General features: G+C 33.1%; 1 protein-coding gene across 3 annotated transcripts in view; it reads right to left on the bottom strand.

Annotated features, from left to right (window-relative positions):
* Positions 1-22089, bottom strand: part of Ctl2 (Choline transporter-like 2) — a 101017-nt gene that overhangs the window by 24885 nt on the left and 54043 nt on the right. For 2 of the 3 annotated variants that reach the window (XM_071587066.1, XM_071587084.1), the window contains exon 5: positions 9221-9396. In XM_071587066.1, the coding sequence (XP_071443167.1) occupies positions 9221-9396 (176 nt within the window). Of the gene's footprint in view, positions 1-6147; positions 6309-9220; positions 9397-22089 lie in introns of all 3 variants that reach the window. The other variant, XM_071587076.1, reaches the window with a different exon arrangement.

Here is a 22089-nt window from a genome sequence, read left to right as displayed (position 1 = left end):
GTTAGCCTTAAAGGTGGCTACGTTGAAAAATAAATATATGATTTTGAAACTTAGGAATTGTACTTAAATGTACTTTTTGCTTTTGTTTGCGCTCTGCAAACACCTGTGCATTACTTTTCAGTCCACCCTCATATCTCTAAAATGCAGCAAAATTATATGAATTATAAGTAGGTATTTAATGTAAATGATAAAAAGAAGGTTAGGACTTACATCATTATCAAAGTGGCTATAGCTAGTCAATATCTGGTGTACCAAAGGTATCATGAGAATCATTTGGCTTTAGCTATCACCTTTATCATATCAGAACTTAAGAACAAGATAGGCCTTTTTACCAATTCAAATTTTATTTATTAATAAGCTTAGAATATAGAGATAATAAATATAAAGTTTGGTAGCATATACTGCTGCATATTAGCAAGATTCACTTGATTTTTTCATCACTTATTCATGTAGCTACAGAAAATTTCAAATTTGAGCTAGCAAAAATGTTCCTTTGGATAAAATTCTTCCACAGCAATAACAATCTGATGATATCTGATTGCCATCATTAGTGATAAGTTTTCCCATTCTTTATTTCACATGCTTTATGTGACATAATGAGATGAGTTAACCATCCTCCTGGTAACAAAAGGGCAGTAACTAGCATACAAGTGACATAAATCATCTGATTTTGCTACAGCCATCTCTTTAATGAACAGAGTATAAAAGAATTAACAATGAAAATATGATCTGATACATATATCTAAAAAAGCAAACGAACAAAAAAAAAACAGGTTAGAAATAAATTAGCACCAGAAGTGTTATCTAAAATACAAAGTGTATTACCTGGTAGTCACAGAAATTTCTTTGAATTAACAGATAACCAAAGAAAAACTATGCATTGCAGCATATAAATGTTCAATGGAAAATGATTAGAATTTATACATAGGGGAATGCTAAGTAAAATTAACCACAAAAATCATGCTAAAAGTACAAACTTTTTGAATTAGCAAGCAAAGAGGAGAAACATGGTACGTTAGGAGGAACTACTAAATCGTAATACATTAGTCATACACAGTCTTTACTGAAAGCACATTTCCTTCAAATAGTTAAGTCTAACAAAATATTGTCTTAAAGTGTATGCATTACATTAATAATTCTAAACATATATTTCAATTTTCCAATAATGTTTTTATCACACAAATGTAACTTGGGTCTCAGTGGGACATACAGGTACCCTGTAGGTATCCAATACGAGCAGCAGCAATGACGATTGAACCAATGAAGGAAGAATGATAGCAAGGGAATTCTGGGAGGAAAATGGGTGGGCTGGAAAGAGGAGCATTATTTTACTTAGTAATGAAATACTTAAGCATTAATGGTCAAAAGTTGCAACTTAAACAGCCAAAAGCTACTATAAATTGGTGGTAGGTGGGTTTACATCCACTGACACAAAGAGTATGTGCCTCCGATATGATTATATAATATGCACCTTTCAGAGCAAACAACATCTTGAATGTTTTTGGTATTTGAGAAGCGTATAGTGCAGTAAAAGAAAAAAGCATTGCAGTGGACTCCTCTCAAGATCTCCAGCACGTAAAATCCTGCCCTGCTGCCTAAGTTTTGAGGATGAATCATCCATTGTCTTCTAGGCTCAAGATGATGCATGAGTTATCCCTCTAAAAATTGGCAACTATGCAAAATTTAACCCAGTGGAGATCCAAAGAAGAATTCACCACAAGTATCTTCCAAGAGTGAACCAGATCTTTCTCCAGAAAATTATTGGGCTTCTAGATGTATACAAGTACTCATACTTCCCTAGTGTCACTTACTCACCCCTCTCAGTCAAAAAATGCAAAAGCAGAGAAAGGCAAAAGGAGCAGAGTTGTGATACAAGCACAATACATGAGACACTTTGCAAGAGCCTAACTCGCCTAACTTTTAGGCATACTATGCTTATGACAAAAGCATTTTAGTAGGGGATACTTTCAACCAGACAATAGAAAGACTTTCTTCACCAAATACTTAAGTAACCCACACCTATTCACATCTCTGGCAAGGCACAATGTTTCTTTAGCCTTACTTAAGTACAAACACTCTAGCACTGGCCATGATGAGCATCATAAAAGAGGATCGAGTCATTGTGACAATTCAATGGGAAAACTTTTGACCTTAATGATTTTAATATGAATGGCAGTTTTTGAGTCTCACAAGCAGAGAATGAATATATTTTTCATCAAAGCAGCACCCACTTTATAGTACAAATAGTTTACAGATATCATATGCTCTGCTCCAGAGATGTTTAGTGAGAACATTCAAGTTTGGATACTTAAAGTCAACTGCATTGTCATTTTTTTATTTGGCATGAGGCAATTTCCTGATTGTCTCTACTTCCCTTAATATCTCCCAGGTACCAGAACTTTATCATGGTATTGAGAAGTTAGTAATGTGTATTAGAGCTCATGGTAATATGATAGTGGATGAGACCAACGTCCAAAAAGTGCTCATGGCAGTTTCAGCAAGGAAGAGGGGGCAACCTGTTACCAGGACACTTAATCAGAGGAAATCTTAGCACCCCATAAATAGAGGAATGCAACCGTTCTGATCATCACAGTATCACAGGAGAAAGTTGATCAACTTGGGAAAGAAGTGCAGTGAGAAAAATGGAATCACTGAAGGGGTTCTTTAAAAGATTTCAGTAACCTATCACTAGTGTTTTGTAATATCCACTAGGAGAGACTGCTTCAGAAATAATTCATTTGTTAATGGATAAAAGTTAGAATTTTGCTATAGTAGTAGAGTTGAGTTGGGACTAGAGTTGAATCATGGGATCATCATGCAAGTTCTTGAAGTAAATACCAGGAAAGGGGACCAATGTTTGTCTGATCAACAAACTGGACTGATAAATATGGGAATTTCATAATGTAAGATTCATTCTCTACATCAATATTTGAACCCAGATCCGTTGATTTATAGCCAAATACTAAAACAGTGAAATGATCTAGAAATTCACAGTTTAAAAGGCCATCTTGATAGCTTAAACTGGCTAAAGCACTGGGCTAGGAATATAGGGGAGTTGACATTCAAATTCCAGTCAAGGGAAACGATTTTGACCCAGTTTAATTTCCCAGTTTCTTTGAAACTGGACAAATGTTGATACTCTGTGTCACTTCCACATGGCAATGACTCATAAGCTTACATGAATTCTACTGCAGCCCAAGGATGCTGCTATTATAACATCTACAAGTTGAGTAGCTAGAACTTTTTGGTGCAACTGATGATGGTGGAAAGGAGATCAGCAAATAATTTCAGTATGGTTTTAGTTTATTAAATTTAATGAGAATCCACGTGATTTATAGTACATTTAATATCACTATCCTAGCTACCTTGCCTCTAAAAATATAGAGATTTTGAAAAAGGTATTTCTGGAGTAGTATTGATAATTGGTTCATTGATGGTAAGGATATAAATAGGATTATGATAATCAAAGAATTAAACTTGGGAGAGTTGAACATAACCGAAGAAGAAATGAACCACCACCAAGTACAAGTAATGTCTAACTTTTGAGGTAATTGAGATAAAATTTTGGATTGACAAGAATTTTCCACAAACTTTCTTCCAGAAGTAGCGTCATATTACATGGCGGATGAATCAGGATGTCAAACCTATCACCAGCAGAGAGCTCCACTGACTATGTTGAGACTTTACAAAAAGGGGTGGTACTGATTACACTGGGGTGATGAGAGAAGGAGAGCATGGTCTTCTCAAGACCTATAAAACACAAGCAAGCTTTCATAAATGAAAAGACATGTGGGTAGAATTATCAAGCTCAGTTAAGAGAGAAAACATTTAAGGGAATCAAGAGATGAAGGGTCTTGGAATTGTCTTAACACAAGGTGGGTTGTCAATCCAGGAAAATAGAATTTGAACTGTTGTTTCTGACTCTATAGGTCAGGGACAGACAACACAGGCCACATATTGCAGTAGTACCATTGAAAATGCTAATGGATGGCAGAAGGGGGTGATGAGAGAATAATGGGTTGTCGTTTTATGCGATTGGCGAAAGGCACTATACATGTAAGAAGGGTTGTAGATAGGAGTGGTAGACTACATTAGGGTGGCAGATTAGTCACATTGACAGAAGATGAAAAGAAATACTTGTTTTATCTTCCAGGGAAATATTACAATGTTTTAAAAATATCATCAACTGGAGATGATAACTAGGCTCTGATGAACAGTGAAATAGAAATGAAAGGAGAGCTAAAATCAATGCAACACAGAACATTCACTTCATGAAGCATGGTGAATAAAACTACTAACTTGACATGAACCAAAGGATACCTCATTAAGGTTGTGCTAGTGGTAAAAAAAATCTTTTTTTACTACAATTGTAAAGTACAGAAGAGCACCAATTATTCATTGTAATTAAGGGTGAAAGCGAGATATTTGCAAAACCTTTTAGAAAATTTCTTTGGCTTTTCTTCCTTATTTCTTTGATTCAATCATTCACTCTATTTAAACTATTCTCAATAAAATCACATAGGCAGTTAAAATCAATGCTAATCTACTACTGGTAGTTACCATGTCTCATCATCATTCAGAATATTTAATAGTGAAGATTTTATACACAAGTAAACAAGTAAGTAGCAAAATTAATGTCAAATCATTTTCCCAACCTTTTCATAAGTCATGAATTGGCATTTAAAATTATTTATCTTGAAATATTGTACAATGAATACAAAATTGACTGATAAACCAATGAGGAAAAACAGTTCCACTGATTTGAACTTTTATCTCATAGGTATGGTTGCAAAATTGGTGTGCATTAGTCTCACAAATACTCTCTAAAAATAGTTACCTCCTTAATTAAAGAAAATAATCAGTGGGAGAATATGATATTAAATATAGGGCATCTGGATTTTTGATGGACAATAATCCCAGTGAGATGACCTTTCAGAGGCCCCAGCGTTTTTTCTCTTAATCCATGATCCCCCATCACTTCCCATAAGGATAACAAATTCAAGTTAACCTAACTAACATTCCCTGTTCCCAAAAATTTGATACGCATAGCTTCTCTTGGTGGCTTCACTCACTAAAACTTGCTCGTATGTATTATAAACAGACAACCAATGTGATCCAAATATTTATTTATTATGGCTAAACAAGGCACCAAGTCTCCTTTTTATAAATCATCCAAAAGGAAACATTAGTAAAAATGCTCAAATGTTCTTTAAAACTGCATCAAAAATCATCCATTAGAGTTGTAATCATGAGGCAATGATTTAGACAACTCATCCTAAATCAATTATTCGCTAGTAAGTAATGCCAGTAAATCATCTGAGATCAGTATGAAATACTTTTCTGGCAGATTAAATATAATTAGCCAATACTATTGAGGTATGAGAATAGGGATAAGGAGTGGATGGGAAGGGAGGGAATGCCTCTTTCTGAGACCAATGGATAATCTGTCTGATGGATAACTAGAAATTGGACAATCAGTGCTCTCCTGTAAATATTTTCAAGCAAAAGAATGAAGATTTTACATCTGATTTATATTTCCTTGGAAAAAATTTTCTTTGATCATTAAAGATAAATATTAAAAACCAGAAGAGAAATATTAGGAACTTAAAGAAGAATTCCACTGGCTATATTTTGTTTCACTGTGAGTAAATTCCAACCCTGGAGACAATATAGACTGTATCCCTCCTTACTCGTCTTTGACCCTGATGTCATGCACATCAAATTTCAGCGATTATCTCTTAAGTGATTATGGTTGTAATATTCAAAACAATACCAAATTAGCAGCATTCTCTGTATTAATGATTAGTGTAGGGGTCCAGGGAGACGACCCCAATCTTGTTACCCTTGGGATGGCTCTAGTTATCCAGTTAGTTACTTCTTGCACTATCAATTTGAAACACAATGACAACAAACATAACTCATGCCAACATCTAGTAAGCTAAATTAGATAGATTCAGATTTGCATCTAATTTCAAGAAGTAAGCGAAGAATATGAAGCAACTCAAGCACACAGGTAATTCAAACAAAAAGCATTACATCTGTAATTACATGAAATTCAGAAAATTAGGAAGCTATGCTTTCAACAGCATCATGCTAATAAAATGGAACAATTAAAATGACTTTTCAATCAACAGTCATGTGAGTTACCTCCTGAGCACTGGACAAGGCAGCTAGAAACCTTGTGGCATTATGTAGCTCTTCCACAGTGACATTCAAGGTCCCTGATATTCCTTTCATTTCATATTTAAGCTTTGACTGTCCCTGATCCTCAATGGCTGTCAAATAGTATGGCAGACACCGTCCGGCTACTGTGGGACAGACAGCAATTGCAGTAGTAATTGCAGCAGTGGCAGCAAAAAAGATTCAGTGAGCGAGGTTAGGAGGGGGTACATTGTGAGGTCATCCTATATGCAGCATGCAGTAAAGGAACAGGAAAAGTGAGAGAAATGTTAAATGTTGGGTTAGAAAAGACTTGAGAAAGCCTTGGAAATTTGAGTCATGAAATTCCATTGGCATAAGTTACCCATTACCTTTCCAGTGATAACTTGAAGACATCAAGAGTGATTTTTACCTTTCATCCAACCACCTAAAAGATGAAGCCGTCTAGCCGAGACCCAAAATGCTGCACAATCAGAATTAAAATTTTGTATCAATGGTGCTCAAGGTAGTAGACAATAACCTGAGTGGTACAGATAAACATTTATACTATTTATAATCAACTTCCAACTATGTGATAGCTATTATCAACTATTTATGTAACAGCTTCATTAGTGTTATTTATTAGGGAAGGGGACCAACAGCTAGGAGCATTTGTGCCATTAGGTATAGGTGGGTAATTCGGTATGGATAGGTTATTCAGGAAATGAAGTAGGGTGGTAAGAAACCTGGCATTGGCATTAGCATACTCTTAATGATAAGCCAGACCAAGGGGTCCACAATTCAATGTACCAGTCGATGGACAGCACTACTCTTGAAGTGCACTCCAAGAAGCACCCCAAGCATGGATTTGGATAGCAATGAAAAATCTTGTCACTTATAGGGATTTGAACTCAGGCCCTCAGGGTGCCAGTGCTTTGGCTACCACAAAATTGCGATCCCCAAATTGGATTGGATTGGACTCAATTAAAAATAACCTATAACTATGATAATTATAGCAATCATAAATTTAGTTTTAATCCATTAATAAATGTCAATAATGACTGTTTCTGGTATCCCTGTAAGGGTTCCTATGTTTCAACAGAAAAATAACACTATAAAATAGACAGAAGGTGTACTATGACATGAAAACATTCAGGAACAAACATCTCTTCCTTGGATTGTGATGACATTAAAATAATATGAATTCATGAGTTTAAACTATAAACTAACTGGCCAACCCTCTGGGGAGAGTAAAATATCAAAACTTCAACATGAGTATAGTGCAATAAATGAAGTACAAAAATTGCTACAATCCACCCATTTAACTTATATCAAACTGTGACACTCATAAAAATGAAAAACAAAGAGCACCTTAATTCAGCAGCCTGAAATTGGATAATCAGAGCATTAAATATATATAATTTAAGCATAGTTCATGAGAGTACTAGTGAGCTGCAACTGAAAACATGTGACTGCGTAAAATAATAATAATTATAATACCAAACAGCACATTTATGATATTTATATGGCTACTTATGATTATCTAAAACACACCTAATTACACCTTAAATATTAATTATTTATGGCATTAGAAAGGCAATCTAGTACATAAAAATGTAAGTTCAAAAAAGAAATCATAACCTGGAAATCAATCTACACACCCTATTATTGCTATTTATTTCACATTCTCATGGCTGTTTCTTTTCCAAAAAGTACAGACAATTAAGGTAATGAAAGACCTTGAAGCATGTATAATTTGCATTCTAATAAATTAAATGTGCACAAAATCAGGACATTCATGTACTCTTGGGTGATATATTCTGAAGACAAAACCAATTAATGACACAATATATTAAACATTAGAAATTATTATACAAATAAAAAAAACACAAAGTATTTTCATATATGTGTAACATGCATATAGTTAGGGCATTAATAATTAACTGGGGTGGATCCACTAGGGGATATGTTGTCGAAAGCCTCATGGCCAGTTGGATGGGAGAAGATTTTTATGTTTACCCTTTCACTTGGAGTCACATTTAGCACAGAGCATTTCACCAGCCAACACAAGACATTGGTTAAAAATGGCAAGAGCATGTTCCAGTGCTTGGAGAGCCAACTTCTTCAGTTAATTTCACTACAGATCAATTATTACTCGATCAGTAGGTTATAACAAAGTCAGATGATACATCATTTTCATCTACTCTTTTGAAAGTGCAAAACATAGGCTATCTCAAAAAGGCTTCTTTATCTATGCTCTGCCAAACAAATGAAACCTTCCGGGAGTTTTTTATAATCTTGTGCCAAAAAATTTAAATAGTTGATTTCCTGGATATTAAGTGCAAAACAAAAGTATCTGTACACTGTATAATAAAATTACTGCTACCAGTTTCACCGGATGAGGGAGAGGGGAAGGAGATTTATCAAACACCAACACACACATTAAAGCTGTCAATGAAGGCATAAAGTACACTAAATATTTACATTTGGTGTAGAAGCAGGCGGAATAAAGGAATGTTTGATATTTGGAGAAGAGAGATGGCATCAATCTCTCACTCTTCTCCTCCCTAATCAGCTCAGCTAATGTTACCAAACCTAAACTTCAATTAGATCAATGTCTTTCAATTTGAAAAATAACTGGATAAAGTGAAGGAAAATATTAGCATATATTTCCAATTTCTGGGCAGTAATTACTGAAGTGTATAATAGGCACACGACCACACTACATGAAGACCTGGGTCCAGTTGTGACATCGACACTCATATGTGTAAATAAAAATAAGCATATTATTACCAGATATAAGAAATTAGAAAGCTGAAATAATTTATAAATTATTAGGGCACTATGAACCAGAGAAAGATTCAAACTAGAATAAATTAGACAAAAGTCCATTGGATGGGGTGACTTCACTTTGTAAAACTAAGTTTCACAAATGAAACAATTTGCTCAACTCCTTGAACAGAAGGTAAACTCAATGCCAAATAAAAAACCAATAAAATTAAGAAAACATCTAAGGGAGGTTTTAAATAGTGCAAAATGTTTTTTCTAATGAATTCAATTGCTAGCTAAACAAAATGAATACCTGAAAAGCATGACTGTAGGAGTGGAAATTATCTTGAAGGCCCTTTAGAAGCTCTTCACGGCGCATTGGTGGAGCTTCAGTGGTTCCTGATCTCCCTCCCCCACCCCACCAACTCCCTTTTCTTCCCTCAACTGCCTTTGAGCTGCCTTGCAGTGACGGCATACAACGCCCAATAACTGAAAATGGCCAGTACTATATTGAGAAAAAAATGAATGAATAAAGAAATGGATTCCAGGAATGGAATGATGATAGAAAAAGAAATTGATTCCATGATCAGGTTTGCAAAATATATGTGCTCACATTCTAGACCAATCACAAACATACTTGTGGTCATGTGTGATGCTTCGGAAAATTCTTTGCAATGGTACCTATCAGTGTATCAGAATGCTGTCTTGGGCCAAACATTACATGAGTCCTCTATTTGGATGATCAATACCCCAAATTATGCACCACATTGTCAATTTGTAAAAAATTGATTAATTACAATGGGAAATACAGAAAGATGATTCACTGTTTCCATTGTATTACCAGGCCGTAGTGGTCAATAATGGTCAAACTAGTAGGGAGATAAGACAAAGAATTGTGTTAGGTAAGGAAGCTTTCGTAAGAAGAAGGAAATTGATGGCAGGGATGTTGAGTAAGGATGTTAAGTTAAGGCTTAACTTAGACATGGAGTGTTTTTGCACGGTGTGGAAACATGGTAATTGAAGCAAGAAGATAGGTTTAGATTGAAGGCTTTTGAAATGTGGTTGTGCAGAGGGATGGAGAATTTGAAATGGACAGAAAGGGAAACAAAGAGAAAGTGCAAGGCATTGTAGAGGAGAAAATAAGATTTTTGGGAGAAATCCAAAGGAGGCTGGGAAAATGGATGAGGGGTGTATTGATCAGCTGTGGGATGTTGAAGACTGTGATAGACGGGAGAATGTTAGGCAAACAAGGAAGGGGTAGGAATAAGATGGTGATGTTGGAAGAGACAAAGTAAAAGGAAGTAAAGGAAGCAAAGTAAAGGAAGTATTTGGCATTGAAGAGGAGCCTGTCGTAATGTTGGATGCCAAGCTGTGTTTTGTTGGGAGAGACAAGGGAATTGTTGCGGTACCATATGGCTACATTTACCTGTAGATTACCAATATTAAAATAACCACGTATTCTTAACTTCATTCCTATGAATTAAATATGAAAATGGATTTGAACAAGAAAAATTATATTCTTACTACAAGGTTTACCTGAAGTTATAAAACTTAGAAAACTCATCATTATATCTTGTATTCAGATAACATAAAATTTGGTATTATTGCAGAGTAGTTGACTTTGTGGGTATTTGAAGCTGAGAGCAGGATTTTTTTAACTTTTTTTCATTCTAAATATAATAAAAACATTGGTGAAACAAGCCAAATGGGTGTTGATCAGTTGACCTGGTTAGCAGCAAATTTCTCTATGATAGTTTTAATACGTCAAACTTAAAAAATATTTAATGGGGAAGCATGGAATAAGGTATCACAGTACATAGAAACCCCCTGACAAAACAATGAAGCCACGCACAAAGAAAGAATCAAAGAATTTGCATTTCCACAGGAAATTTCCTGTGAAAACACAGTCTTTGATCTTCCTCCATGCGTTACCAATGGATTTCCACTAAGTATCAGCCTCAACCATCTCTCAAAGCAATGAAGCATTTTCAGTTAAGTTCCTCCTAAGATGTACAAACACAGATTGGTAATTATTAAAAAATTAGAGGAATGGGCAGCAAAGTGTCAACTTTTCAAACATAATTTTCATCAATATCATAACCATCCATACTTAATTAATTAATCATCAAGTATGATTTGTTAAAAATCCCTTGACTTACAGTTTTAATGAATTCTTCGTTGCCTATCACTTGGACAGTTATCAATTCAAATAAAATATCAAGCGATGAGGCAATTATAACTTTAAAAGCGTTAGAATCAAGTTTATGGGAAAATAGGGTGTCAGTTAGTAACCATCACTAAAATATTCATTATTTATTTGATACAATTTGATTCAGATGTTACCATTACTGGATAATTCATTCAATGAAAATTATAATGAAAAGTTAATCATCATTAATCCACATCCCACTGAGCACATAAATTCACTCAGCAAAAATATATCATGAAAATGTATTCAAGGCACTGTAAATGCAAGGAACTGGAAGCAGGTATCAACCTGTCACTTCTGAAACTAAAAGAAGCTCATTTGGCTCAGAAACAAATGTTGATAATTATAATTGCAAAACCAAAAAAACATGTTTGAATGCAGGATCCTTAAGTAATAAATGAAAAGGCATGATAGCACAAACGTGGGAGAAATAATTCCCATCTACCACAAGTTTGGTAACACACTTGTGAGTTTATCCAACAGCCAACACAGCATCCATTCATTTACATCCAGCAACATCCTAGGGGAGTATAAAACTTATATTCACCATAAAAAGACAATTTGAACAAAAAATACAAAATACGGCTAAACCTTAAGCTTAACAGTCAGTTTCATGATATACAGGGGTAGATTAAATAATAAGTCGGAAACGTCAAATTACTTCATACCATGTTTAAATTACACATATTTTGCCAGCAGATAGCAACATATATGTCTTTGCCTGTGCTGATTGACTGTGTGACATCTCGTGGTCAGTCAGTTAGTAGCAGCCAATGCAAGATCGCGGGTGTATTGCATGAGTGTACACGAGAAGAACAGATGTTACAAAAATTTCATTTGGAGTGCTACGAAGATCCACAGTACAGTCCCGACTTAGATCCCAGTGCTTTTCATTTGTCCAGGCCCCTCAAAAATCATTTGGGTGACTGTAGACTGTAGAGGTCACTCATTGGCTGTGACAAGAAATAAAAGACGTCTTTGTTGGCGGCTATCAAGGACTTGTTAAGAGATGGGGTAAGTGTCTTAATGTGTGTGCACGGCGAATATGCACTAAAAGGAAATAAATTTCAGGAGGTTACTTTGATTAATATTGCCTCTGACTCTATGCAGTTTTGCAAGTTGTTTATTGACTTACCCTCATACCTTGGCCACGGATTAGGAGGAGGTCCAATGACAGAACACCAAAAAAATAATTATATCTTAACTTGTATTTTAAAAAAATATGAAAAAATAAACTATTACCAAAGGCAAAATATTTAGGGACCTCTGCCATTCGGGGAACAATATTGAATATGTTAAGCATATTGACTGAGAAATCCAATTCTAATTTTAGTGAATACATGATACAAAAGTGTCAAATGTGAAAGTAATGTGCAAATGAATGTTTCTCGGGAATATGATGGGAAAAAATACTACAATAAACTTAAAAACACCAAACAAAGATTAGTGCTTACTTTAAATACATGTTAACCAGAACAAAAAAATATAAAAAAATAGTATTGGCATCACCTGAATAGATTCAGCAGAAATAAATTATTTACATAGAATAGAGGATAAACATAATTTGATATTTCCCAGGCTGAGAAAAAAACAAAATTTCATTCAGTGCCTGTGTTTAAAAATTATTAAAATAGACAATGCATTTCACAAATCGGTACAACACATAATTCAACTCAAATGGATAACTATTAATTATTGTTACATTAAAGAGAAAACTTCCGAATCATCTACAAATTAATGCATTAATGCTATCAAAGACAGGACATTTTTAAGCAAGGGAAGCATTTCCCAACCAACTAGAGAATTTCATGTTACTAATTTCAAATGAATCATACAAATAATTTCTCCAAAGGAACACTCTAAAACAAAAAGGCATACATTATAATTAATAAACAAAGAAAAATAAAAATGTTCCTAAGTAAAATCAAAATTTTGATCAAATTAATTTCCATAATGGCATCATAAAGTGCATTAGTAGATGACTCCATTAACAGTTAGTGTTGCTGCATCTCCCACAGTTTCTTTAAAAATTAATTTCATTTTGAGTTGGTGCTGAAAATGTAAATTGAGGAAAATATTTTGTTTCAATCATAAAGCAGAGCTGGGCAATATTGAAAGTAAAAAATACAGTCATTCAAAATTAATAGAAATACTACCAAAGAGCCGATTGGTACCAATTATTTTTCATGGCTAACTGAAGACAACACAAAATATATTGTCACGTCTAACTGCTTAGGCAAGTTTCAGGATATGATGTTTGTAATTACTTAATATTTTTTGGTGAAAAGTACAATGGAACCGAGTAATTCACTACTCCATGTATTCATGTAACTCATAGAAAGGAATACATATGCAGTAGTTTTGCCAAAGAACAAAGTTAATGTTATGAATCTTCTGTAAGCAGTACTGTCTTGACATCTCTAAGTCTTGATGGTGCTGATGGCAATGGCCAACTTTAAAGGTAGTCATCATTCAACTTGAAAGGTATTCTTAGCTATGTGTTAACTGCCCTTCTCCCACAAGAAATTTAATTTATCAGATGTAATGATCACTGCATTCAATTAGCATAAATAATGAATTCTATTTTAAGGGTAAAAGTACGCTACTAAAGAAAAGGCGGTAACAATTTTATTTTGTTCAAATGCCACCACATCATGCCTGAAACTAATCAATTTGTTTGAAAGTTAGCTACCCAAGAATAAAATGCTTGAATCATTTACACATTATTCAGGAATGCTCTACTCTAAGGTCAAAATAAAAACTTGTTAAAATTTTAATCACTGAACTTGAAATATTTTCCACTTAACATACATTGATAATTTAATATCTTAAAGAGAATACCAGTATAGACTGATACTGAAGTTACTTTCTAAATGTATAGAATAGTCTTGTTACTAGAAAACCTTGAAAAAGAACCTAGAGTCATCATCAAATGTTTCTCATGAATATAATTTCCCATTAAGTAAAAGATTAATGATTAGAGATATTATCATTTAAAGTACATTTGTTTTTCCAAATGCTACAACTCAATAACTTGTATATTCTATTGTTTCAGGCTTCACTTCGTGGAAGTAATTGATATCCATTATTGAAATAGAAAGACTCGTACTTTTCCACAGATTTTATTATACGGCACGACGCGTTTCACCTTGACTTGCGGCATCATCAGGTACCCGATGATGCCGCAAGTACCTGATGATGCCGCAAGTCGGTGAAACGCGTCGTGCCGTATAATAAAATCTGTGGAAAAGTACGAGTCTTTCTTTCTATTTCAATAATGGATATCAATAACTTGTGTTCATTAACAGTCAAACTGGGATGGCTCTCCCATATGAGAAAATATTATGAGAATAAAATGCTCAACAAAAAAAGACTGATTAGAATTGAAGAGGAATGGCTCCACTAAGTTTCTTGAGACAAAAATAAAAGTATTAGTGATCTTTGACAGTTACTTAAGAGGCAGATAATTTTAGCGTAGTGAGTAGAAAGTTTGGCTATGGACCAGTGGGTCAAATATGATTGCTGGGAACATCTAAGGCTTTACTCAAGCCGTTCCATTTTTTGAGCAACAAACCTTTTTGGGAAACCACAGGGGAAGTAGCTGCCCCCCCCCCCCCCCGGTCCCGATTCCTGAGTATGTGACTTTCACACGCCAAAGGGCTTCATATGAGGTGATCTCTACCCTCCTCTATAAGCACACTGAGTACAAAGACTTACATACATGCATGTCTCCCAGGGACAGGTGCTGCATACGTGCATCTTATTCCTAGAGACAAAGCATTCCTTAAAGGTTCACTCATACTCTCAGAAATGGCATCACTGCCTTTACCACCATCACCAATGCTGAATGAGCATTCATACAGAGCAAGTCCTTTTTTACTTAATTATTTTAAAATATATAGGTAAACAAATTCATAATGCTAGACAAACTATTTCCACAAAAACAAATATTGTCTAAACCCGAAGAGTTAAAAAAAAAATATGCCCACACTGAAAATGTTAAACCAGCACACGAGTTGATTACTGTGCTGGTAGGTCAATTATTAGCGCATTGTCTGAGTCTGAGGTTTCTCATATGAGTATATAACATATTCCTGTCAATTTGTGGTCCATTTGAGGGATTATATTCTTGAGAATCATTTATAATTTCCAAGAAAATACCAATCACTAAAAAAAATAGTTGTCTCATGGCTAATAAACTCTAATTTAAAAATTTGAATACAGGCAGGACTTTTCAAATTTTTTTGTGCCAGCTTCAGTTAAAGATAACATTTCTTTAGTAGCATTTATCAGAAGCATGGTGGTTTCCTTGAATACAATCTTTCTTTACTGATCTTTAAACATATGGGACTAAAGATAAAATTTTGGAAAGACACCATTTTTCTCTTATTTAGTTAATTTTATTCATCATTCTCATGGCATATCAATGCAGTCCATACTTAAGATTAGTTGAAGGCATTTGATTCCATTATTGTACCAAATTAAAAAAAAATTAAAATATGTACTTGACTGCAATAATATACAACAAGGGGATATTTTTTATTGATACAAGTTCATTTAGAGCATAAAATAGAATTTTCAATGGAATTTGCCCAGCTCTGTTAAGTATGTTGTCATAAAAGTAAGGTTCACACCTGACATGAGATAAAAATATTAATTTTGTATATTCTTATCACTCCTCTTTGGTGCAATTTTAAATGTTACGCCTTAAAGAAAAATTGTTAGCAACAAAATCCTTAGGATTTATAAAAAAGCACTGTATTTTCATGACCAAAAATTACAAATAAATTAACACATTTTCATCAGTTCCAAATATTAAAAGAAATTTTAACCAAGAATTAATGCAACACATTATGAACAAATAACACTAACATGCAACAGGAATACATACAGCAGGGTCATTCCACATTAAAAACTAAATAACTCCTTATTTTTTCTCATAGGGTGGACAACAGTATATCTTGTTTAGTTGCAGTAAGTCTGTTAAATATTCCATAACATCAAATAGCTTATTAGACACTAAGCACACAGCTTTGGCATTAAAGTGCCTGCCACAGCAGAGGTTGGAAACCATGACCACTGCTGACTTCCAATAAAAAAACCAAACCATCACCACAATAAGCAAAAGAAAAAAAATTAACGAATAAAATTAAAATATTTAATCAATGCAACCTGCAGTTCAAAGCCAAAATAAAAGGATTTCAATACACCGTAGTATAAACTGTTCATAAATGACGTTGGCAAACATATTCCTATAATGCCTGGAACTGTCAGAAAGAATGAAATTTAATGCATTTAATAGAGCTATGAGAACACCAACCACTTAAAATATTCCTTTCATGAAAAAACTGCACATTTTTCATACCATTGTACTGCTGAGTGTGGTAACTTACCTTCCTTTTTGTCAAATTCAAAATGCTTTCAAAAAAGGAAGTTATGTTGCTGCACCCAGTGTATCATGAGAGTTTCTATACAGCTTATAATATCAAAATTTTTCAATAAATGACTGCTTCCATATAAAACAGGTGGAAGTCATGAATAATGGTTACTATATGTTTCTTTATTTATTTAGAGATGATGCTTAAAACAAAATTGTTGGTTTTTATATTTATATGTTATTATTGAACATATATGAAAATATAGCATTTGTAAAACTAATGCATTTTTGCAAACGCCTGTCCCACGCTTGATGTTCATACATAATTTGTAAACAAATATGTTAATTGCTTCATTAGTTTAGTAATTTTTTACTATATTTCAATTAATTGTTGATGCACACATATTTTCAGACTGCGCCATATGTTGATCCGGAAACAGCAGAGTTTGAAGCATTTTTCTTTGTCTTTATAAATGGCATGTTTCTTTTTCTTTTCATATTGATTTATATTCCTTACCATTACACAACTTTTCAAGGTATCACTTATGCAACATTGATTTGTAAATAGGAAATCATTGTCCCTCAACAAACTATTTTAATATTTAAAAATATGTATTTTTTAAATTCAATCTGCTGAAATCAAATATAATTCCATGATGCACAAGCATAAATTAATGAATAATTATTTAGCAGGATAATACATTTTTAAGCCTTTGTGAGTGAAAAAGTTTTGAACGTCCACAGAGCATATTTGCCAAAATTTTGTACCCCTTTTCTTCTAAAAGAAAAATATATTGCATAATAAACATATTTTGCTATTTCTAATGATGCCATTGTCCTTTATTATAGTTTTGATACACAGAGAAAGATGGGGATATGATGAATGTAAAGGATGAATACATGATCAATGAGGAAGGGAGTCAATATATACGATTTCAAACTCAGGTAATACAAAATTATATTTCTTCATCCATTTCAACTACAAAATGGCAGGATTTGGATTTTCATCTTCAATAAAATTCCAAATTCATAAGTTATTTTTGATGTGGGACATCATTTATTGTCTAATTAATGACACTTAGTGAAAAGTGCTCCAGATCTATGATAATTGTTTAAAGTCTTTATATCCTGATATAGAAGAGCTATAATGCTATTTTACTTATGAAGTTGTTTCATGTATAACTGACATAGCTGAAACTAAATAGCAGTATAGAGGTTTATCGAACAGTGTTCCAGAACTACAATAAGTCTATTAACTAATTTATTCTCATAAACAATTGCAATAAAATTATTTTTTTACAATAAAATTACTTCATACAAAATGCCATAGCTGAACCTAAAAAGCAGTAAAACATTTCAATGATCAATATGCATTTAAAAAAGATAAAATATACTCCTCTTCAAAATAAGATGAAGTGATTTCAAAGGCAAATAATCTCTTTCAAGCTTCAAATTTCATCATTTCTTAGATTCCAGATGGGAAAATATATACCTTAACCAAGGATAATGTTTCTTGTTGTAGGGATGGAATGTAGTTTTGCAACCTGATGTTTTCAAAAGAGGAGGGATTGTGCCAAAACATTTTAAAAGTATTCTTTTTCACAAAAATTGCCCTAGACAAAATTATGCATTAATAATGGGTCTTCTCATGAATTACTTCATGCGTGTGATAAGTTGAGATGTTTGCATTTCCTGTCGTTACTGGGCATTTTCGTCACACCTAGCATTAAAGTATGTTAGAATATTCTTTTGATAACAGATTATGTTTTTGAACAAAATAAAACAAAAACAATTGACAAAGAATTCCATTTCATTATCTCTTAATTTAGCTGATAATAGAAACTACAGTGACTACTAAATGAAAAATGAAGAGTACATGTGTATTATTTTGCTGGCTAGAAGCATGAATGAAAAAAAAACTAAATATTTTATAGACTTAGATTACTTCATGCCTTTGTGCATATCTTCTCAGGGAAAACAGGATTTTATCCTACACATGATGTGAACATGCTAAAATATCTACTTAAATTCCAAAACTAAATTTGCACGACAAATAAGTATAAAATCCAACAGCGTACGATGACCGAAATAAATTACACTGACATTCATATCACTATTACACAAAGGAAGCGATAACAAAGTCATGCCTTAACTGAAAAATATTAAATAAATACTTTTTTAAAAATCAACATGTTATCATGCAGATACATATGCAGAGAGAAATATGATGTTGTATGGAGATGAAACTCACGAGGATTTCGCATTGCTGGATGATGCCGACCAAAGCTCATTTTGTCACCTGGGTCATGTTTAATGAAGATGAAAATAGAGAAAAAATTATGTGGTTTGACTTATGATAAAAGTATTGGTCAATGAATTTCTTGCAAAAAAAAATTTTCACAGAAACACCAACAGATACTGATGAAGAACATTTTGTTTTGAACATGATGATGAACAGGTTTAATTGGAGAAAAGGAAACATGAATATGCTCACTAAAATTGAAATTCTAATGAAAGAGACTTCTATTTTCACCTAGAAAACACTTAGTTCCAGTTATTTTGACTATGCATGAGTAAATAGAAGTTATTCTATGATCTAAGAAGAAAAATTGGGAAAAAACGAGCATATATATGTATATGAATATACATGTGTATATATATATATATATATATATATATATATATATATATATATATATATTATATATATATATATATTATATATATATTATATATGTGTGTGTGTGTGTGTATATATTTTGAATATTATCAACACAATTATTGAATTTCTATAGTAACCACAATAATATTTGTTGATCTAGGATGAAATTAGTACATTAAGCAGTAATTTGATCTGAAATATTGGCTGTAATTTTAAATATAACGGAACATACAGGTTATAAATTCCCCAATTTCAAAGGAAAGGAGCATGTATGAATACTAGCAGTATTTTCAGTGCCATGTAAGAATCCAGAATGATACACCTAAATAAACAATATGGAAAAATTTTCATGATAAATGTAAGTATGATGAAAATGATGAGGGTATGAATTGTTTATATTGAGTGATATGAGGGTGATTTAGTTGTTCACTATAAAATAAGAAACTGAGTTAATTAAACCAATATTTCAATTTCATAATTTCACCAATGACATTAGATGACAGAGTATTATGTTTTGAAATAATTAATTTTCCCAGTCAGCATCTGCAAGTAATTCCGTAATTTTACTAAATGATCTCAACATTTTTTCCATGCTTTCCTCATGTGTGTTTTAGCTTTCTTGGACAAGTTTGCTGGTACTCCAGTGACTTTGTTAAAAATTTCACTGACCTAAATGACTGAAATTATCAACCAAGGAAGCAGGTTCATGCATTGAAAACCAAGAAGAGATGCTGAGATCAAAGAAACAACATAGCAAAAACCTCTGCATGAATATAACTTTAACTAACTCCTTTTGTATGCCCTGATCATCAAACTTTTGACTGCATATCAGGTACACCAGACAAGTGCCATGAAACCATAATTAATACTTTTAACTTAAAAATTAACAGCAATAATAACATCAACAAGAATATAAATCAAGTCTTTAATAACTTTTGGGCACTTGTGAAATTGGAAGGTATATAATTTGAAAATAAATTTTATAAATTTTAACTAACTTTTTTATTTTCAAAATGATGAACCATCAAATTTTTAATTTATAAAGATTTTGAACAAGAGAAGTGTAGGCATTACACTGAATCTACAGAAATAATTGTTTTCTTCCACTTAAGTAAAAAGTTGAAGATGATCTGTCCAACCAATTCTCTTCACCTATACATGAATTAAAGCGAAAATGAAGTGAAATACATATTTCTTAGTCATTGAAGTACCAATTTTGCAACACAGTGAAACTATGCGATTGAAAGTTCTTCAAATCTATTGAACACATGTTGACTAAGTACAGACATAAAAAAATCATAAGTAGATTAATTCTTTTTTTCCGGCCACTTTCAAAATATAATCTACTCATGTTTAACTCAACAATTAAAGTAAAATAATTACTAATAAGTTTGGGCTAACAATTTTCAAGAGCAAAAAAATATTCAAACGAGGACTAAATAATCTCAAATTTGCAATGCAAACATAGCATCTTTTACAAAAAATGTTACCATGACACAATATTCTTCTTATATCTTGTGGAGGCATTCCATGACAAATACATTATCAATAACTGATTTCCACTACATATCTCTTAACTTTCAATGCATAACAAGCACTATAGTATTGTATGCTTTGGTTTTTAATGATGACTAAAAGCTTAAGAGTGAAATATATACATATGTAGTTCCCAAATTGACAAAGTTTAAATGTTCTCCTCAATCCTGGTAAAAAGAAGTCATTGCTATTCTTTCCAACTGAATAAAATAACAATAACTTCATTGAAGAAGGGAAAAAAATATACATAAGTTAATCCTGAATATCTATAATTCGTTAGTAATCTACTGCATCAATAGGTTTGGATGGGCACTTCTAAATTCCTTAGTCTTGCCAAAGAAGACAAAAATGCTAATATCCCACACAATAATAAACTGTTCTTCAAATTTGCATAAATTATATCTCCCTTCATTCCATTCAACATCCATATCCTTTCCCTCCTCCTACTTTACTTTCCTAATATCCTCACATCTATTGCAGTCTTCATCATTATATTGCCAATCAGAATGCTTTGCATCCATCTTTTTTGCAATCTTTTGATTTTACCCAACAATGTCTCTCCTCCAATGCCTAATACTCCTTCAATAGATTTCCATTGCACCCATTTTATCTTTTACATTGTTCTGCACACCTGCATCTCAAAAGCCTCCAATCTATGCATATCATCTTATTTCAACAGGCAAGTTTCCAATCCATATAAAACCATGCTGCATTCCAAAGTTTTCATAAATCTTCTCTTAATGTCCTCGTAATTAATTCCCTTCCAGTGAAAGCTTCTTTGCCTCCTGCAATTCTTCTTCTTATATCCATACTATAGTGATGATCTTAGTTCAAGATATTTACAAGAGATTTAACTGTTCTACCTGCTCTAGTTTTTGCCCTCCTCTTTTTAACATTTACCTCATCTTTCTGATTCTTGAAAACTTCATAAACTTTGATTCATCAACATTGATTCTCATCTCATACCTATCACACTGATTTTATAATGCACTCAGCAACCTCTGGGCAAAATAATACTTGATCACCTACAAACCCAATTGATTTTATGAATTTCCCACCAGCTTCATTCCTATCTCCAGTTTCTCTCATGCACTTTTTATCATCAACTCAAAATATAAGTTGAAAAGCATGGGTGATAATTGACAATCCTGTATCACTCATCTTCCAAGCACTGCCCATTTAAATCTCCATCTACCATATACACCTAAGCAGTCTAAGAAATGTACAGGTTGTGGATAATTCACCTATTCCTGCGATCTAATCCTATTTTCTGAAGTGAATTCATTAATTCCAACCCATTTACTTCATCTAATGCCTTATAATAATCTATGAATCAAACAAACACACCCTGATTGCACTCTATGTTCCTTTATATTAATGATCTCATTACTGCTATAG

The sequence above is a fragment of the Hetaerina americana genome, unplaced genomic scaffold, assembly GCF_022747635.1.
Source record: "Hetaerina americana unplaced genomic scaffold, ioHetAmer1.1.p SCAF_1, whole genome shotgun sequence".
NCBI classification, from domain to species: Eukaryota; Metazoa; Arthropoda; class Insecta; order Odonata; family Calopterygidae; genus Hetaerina; species Hetaerina americana.
This window is presented reverse-complemented; position numbering and strand designations above follow the sequence as displayed.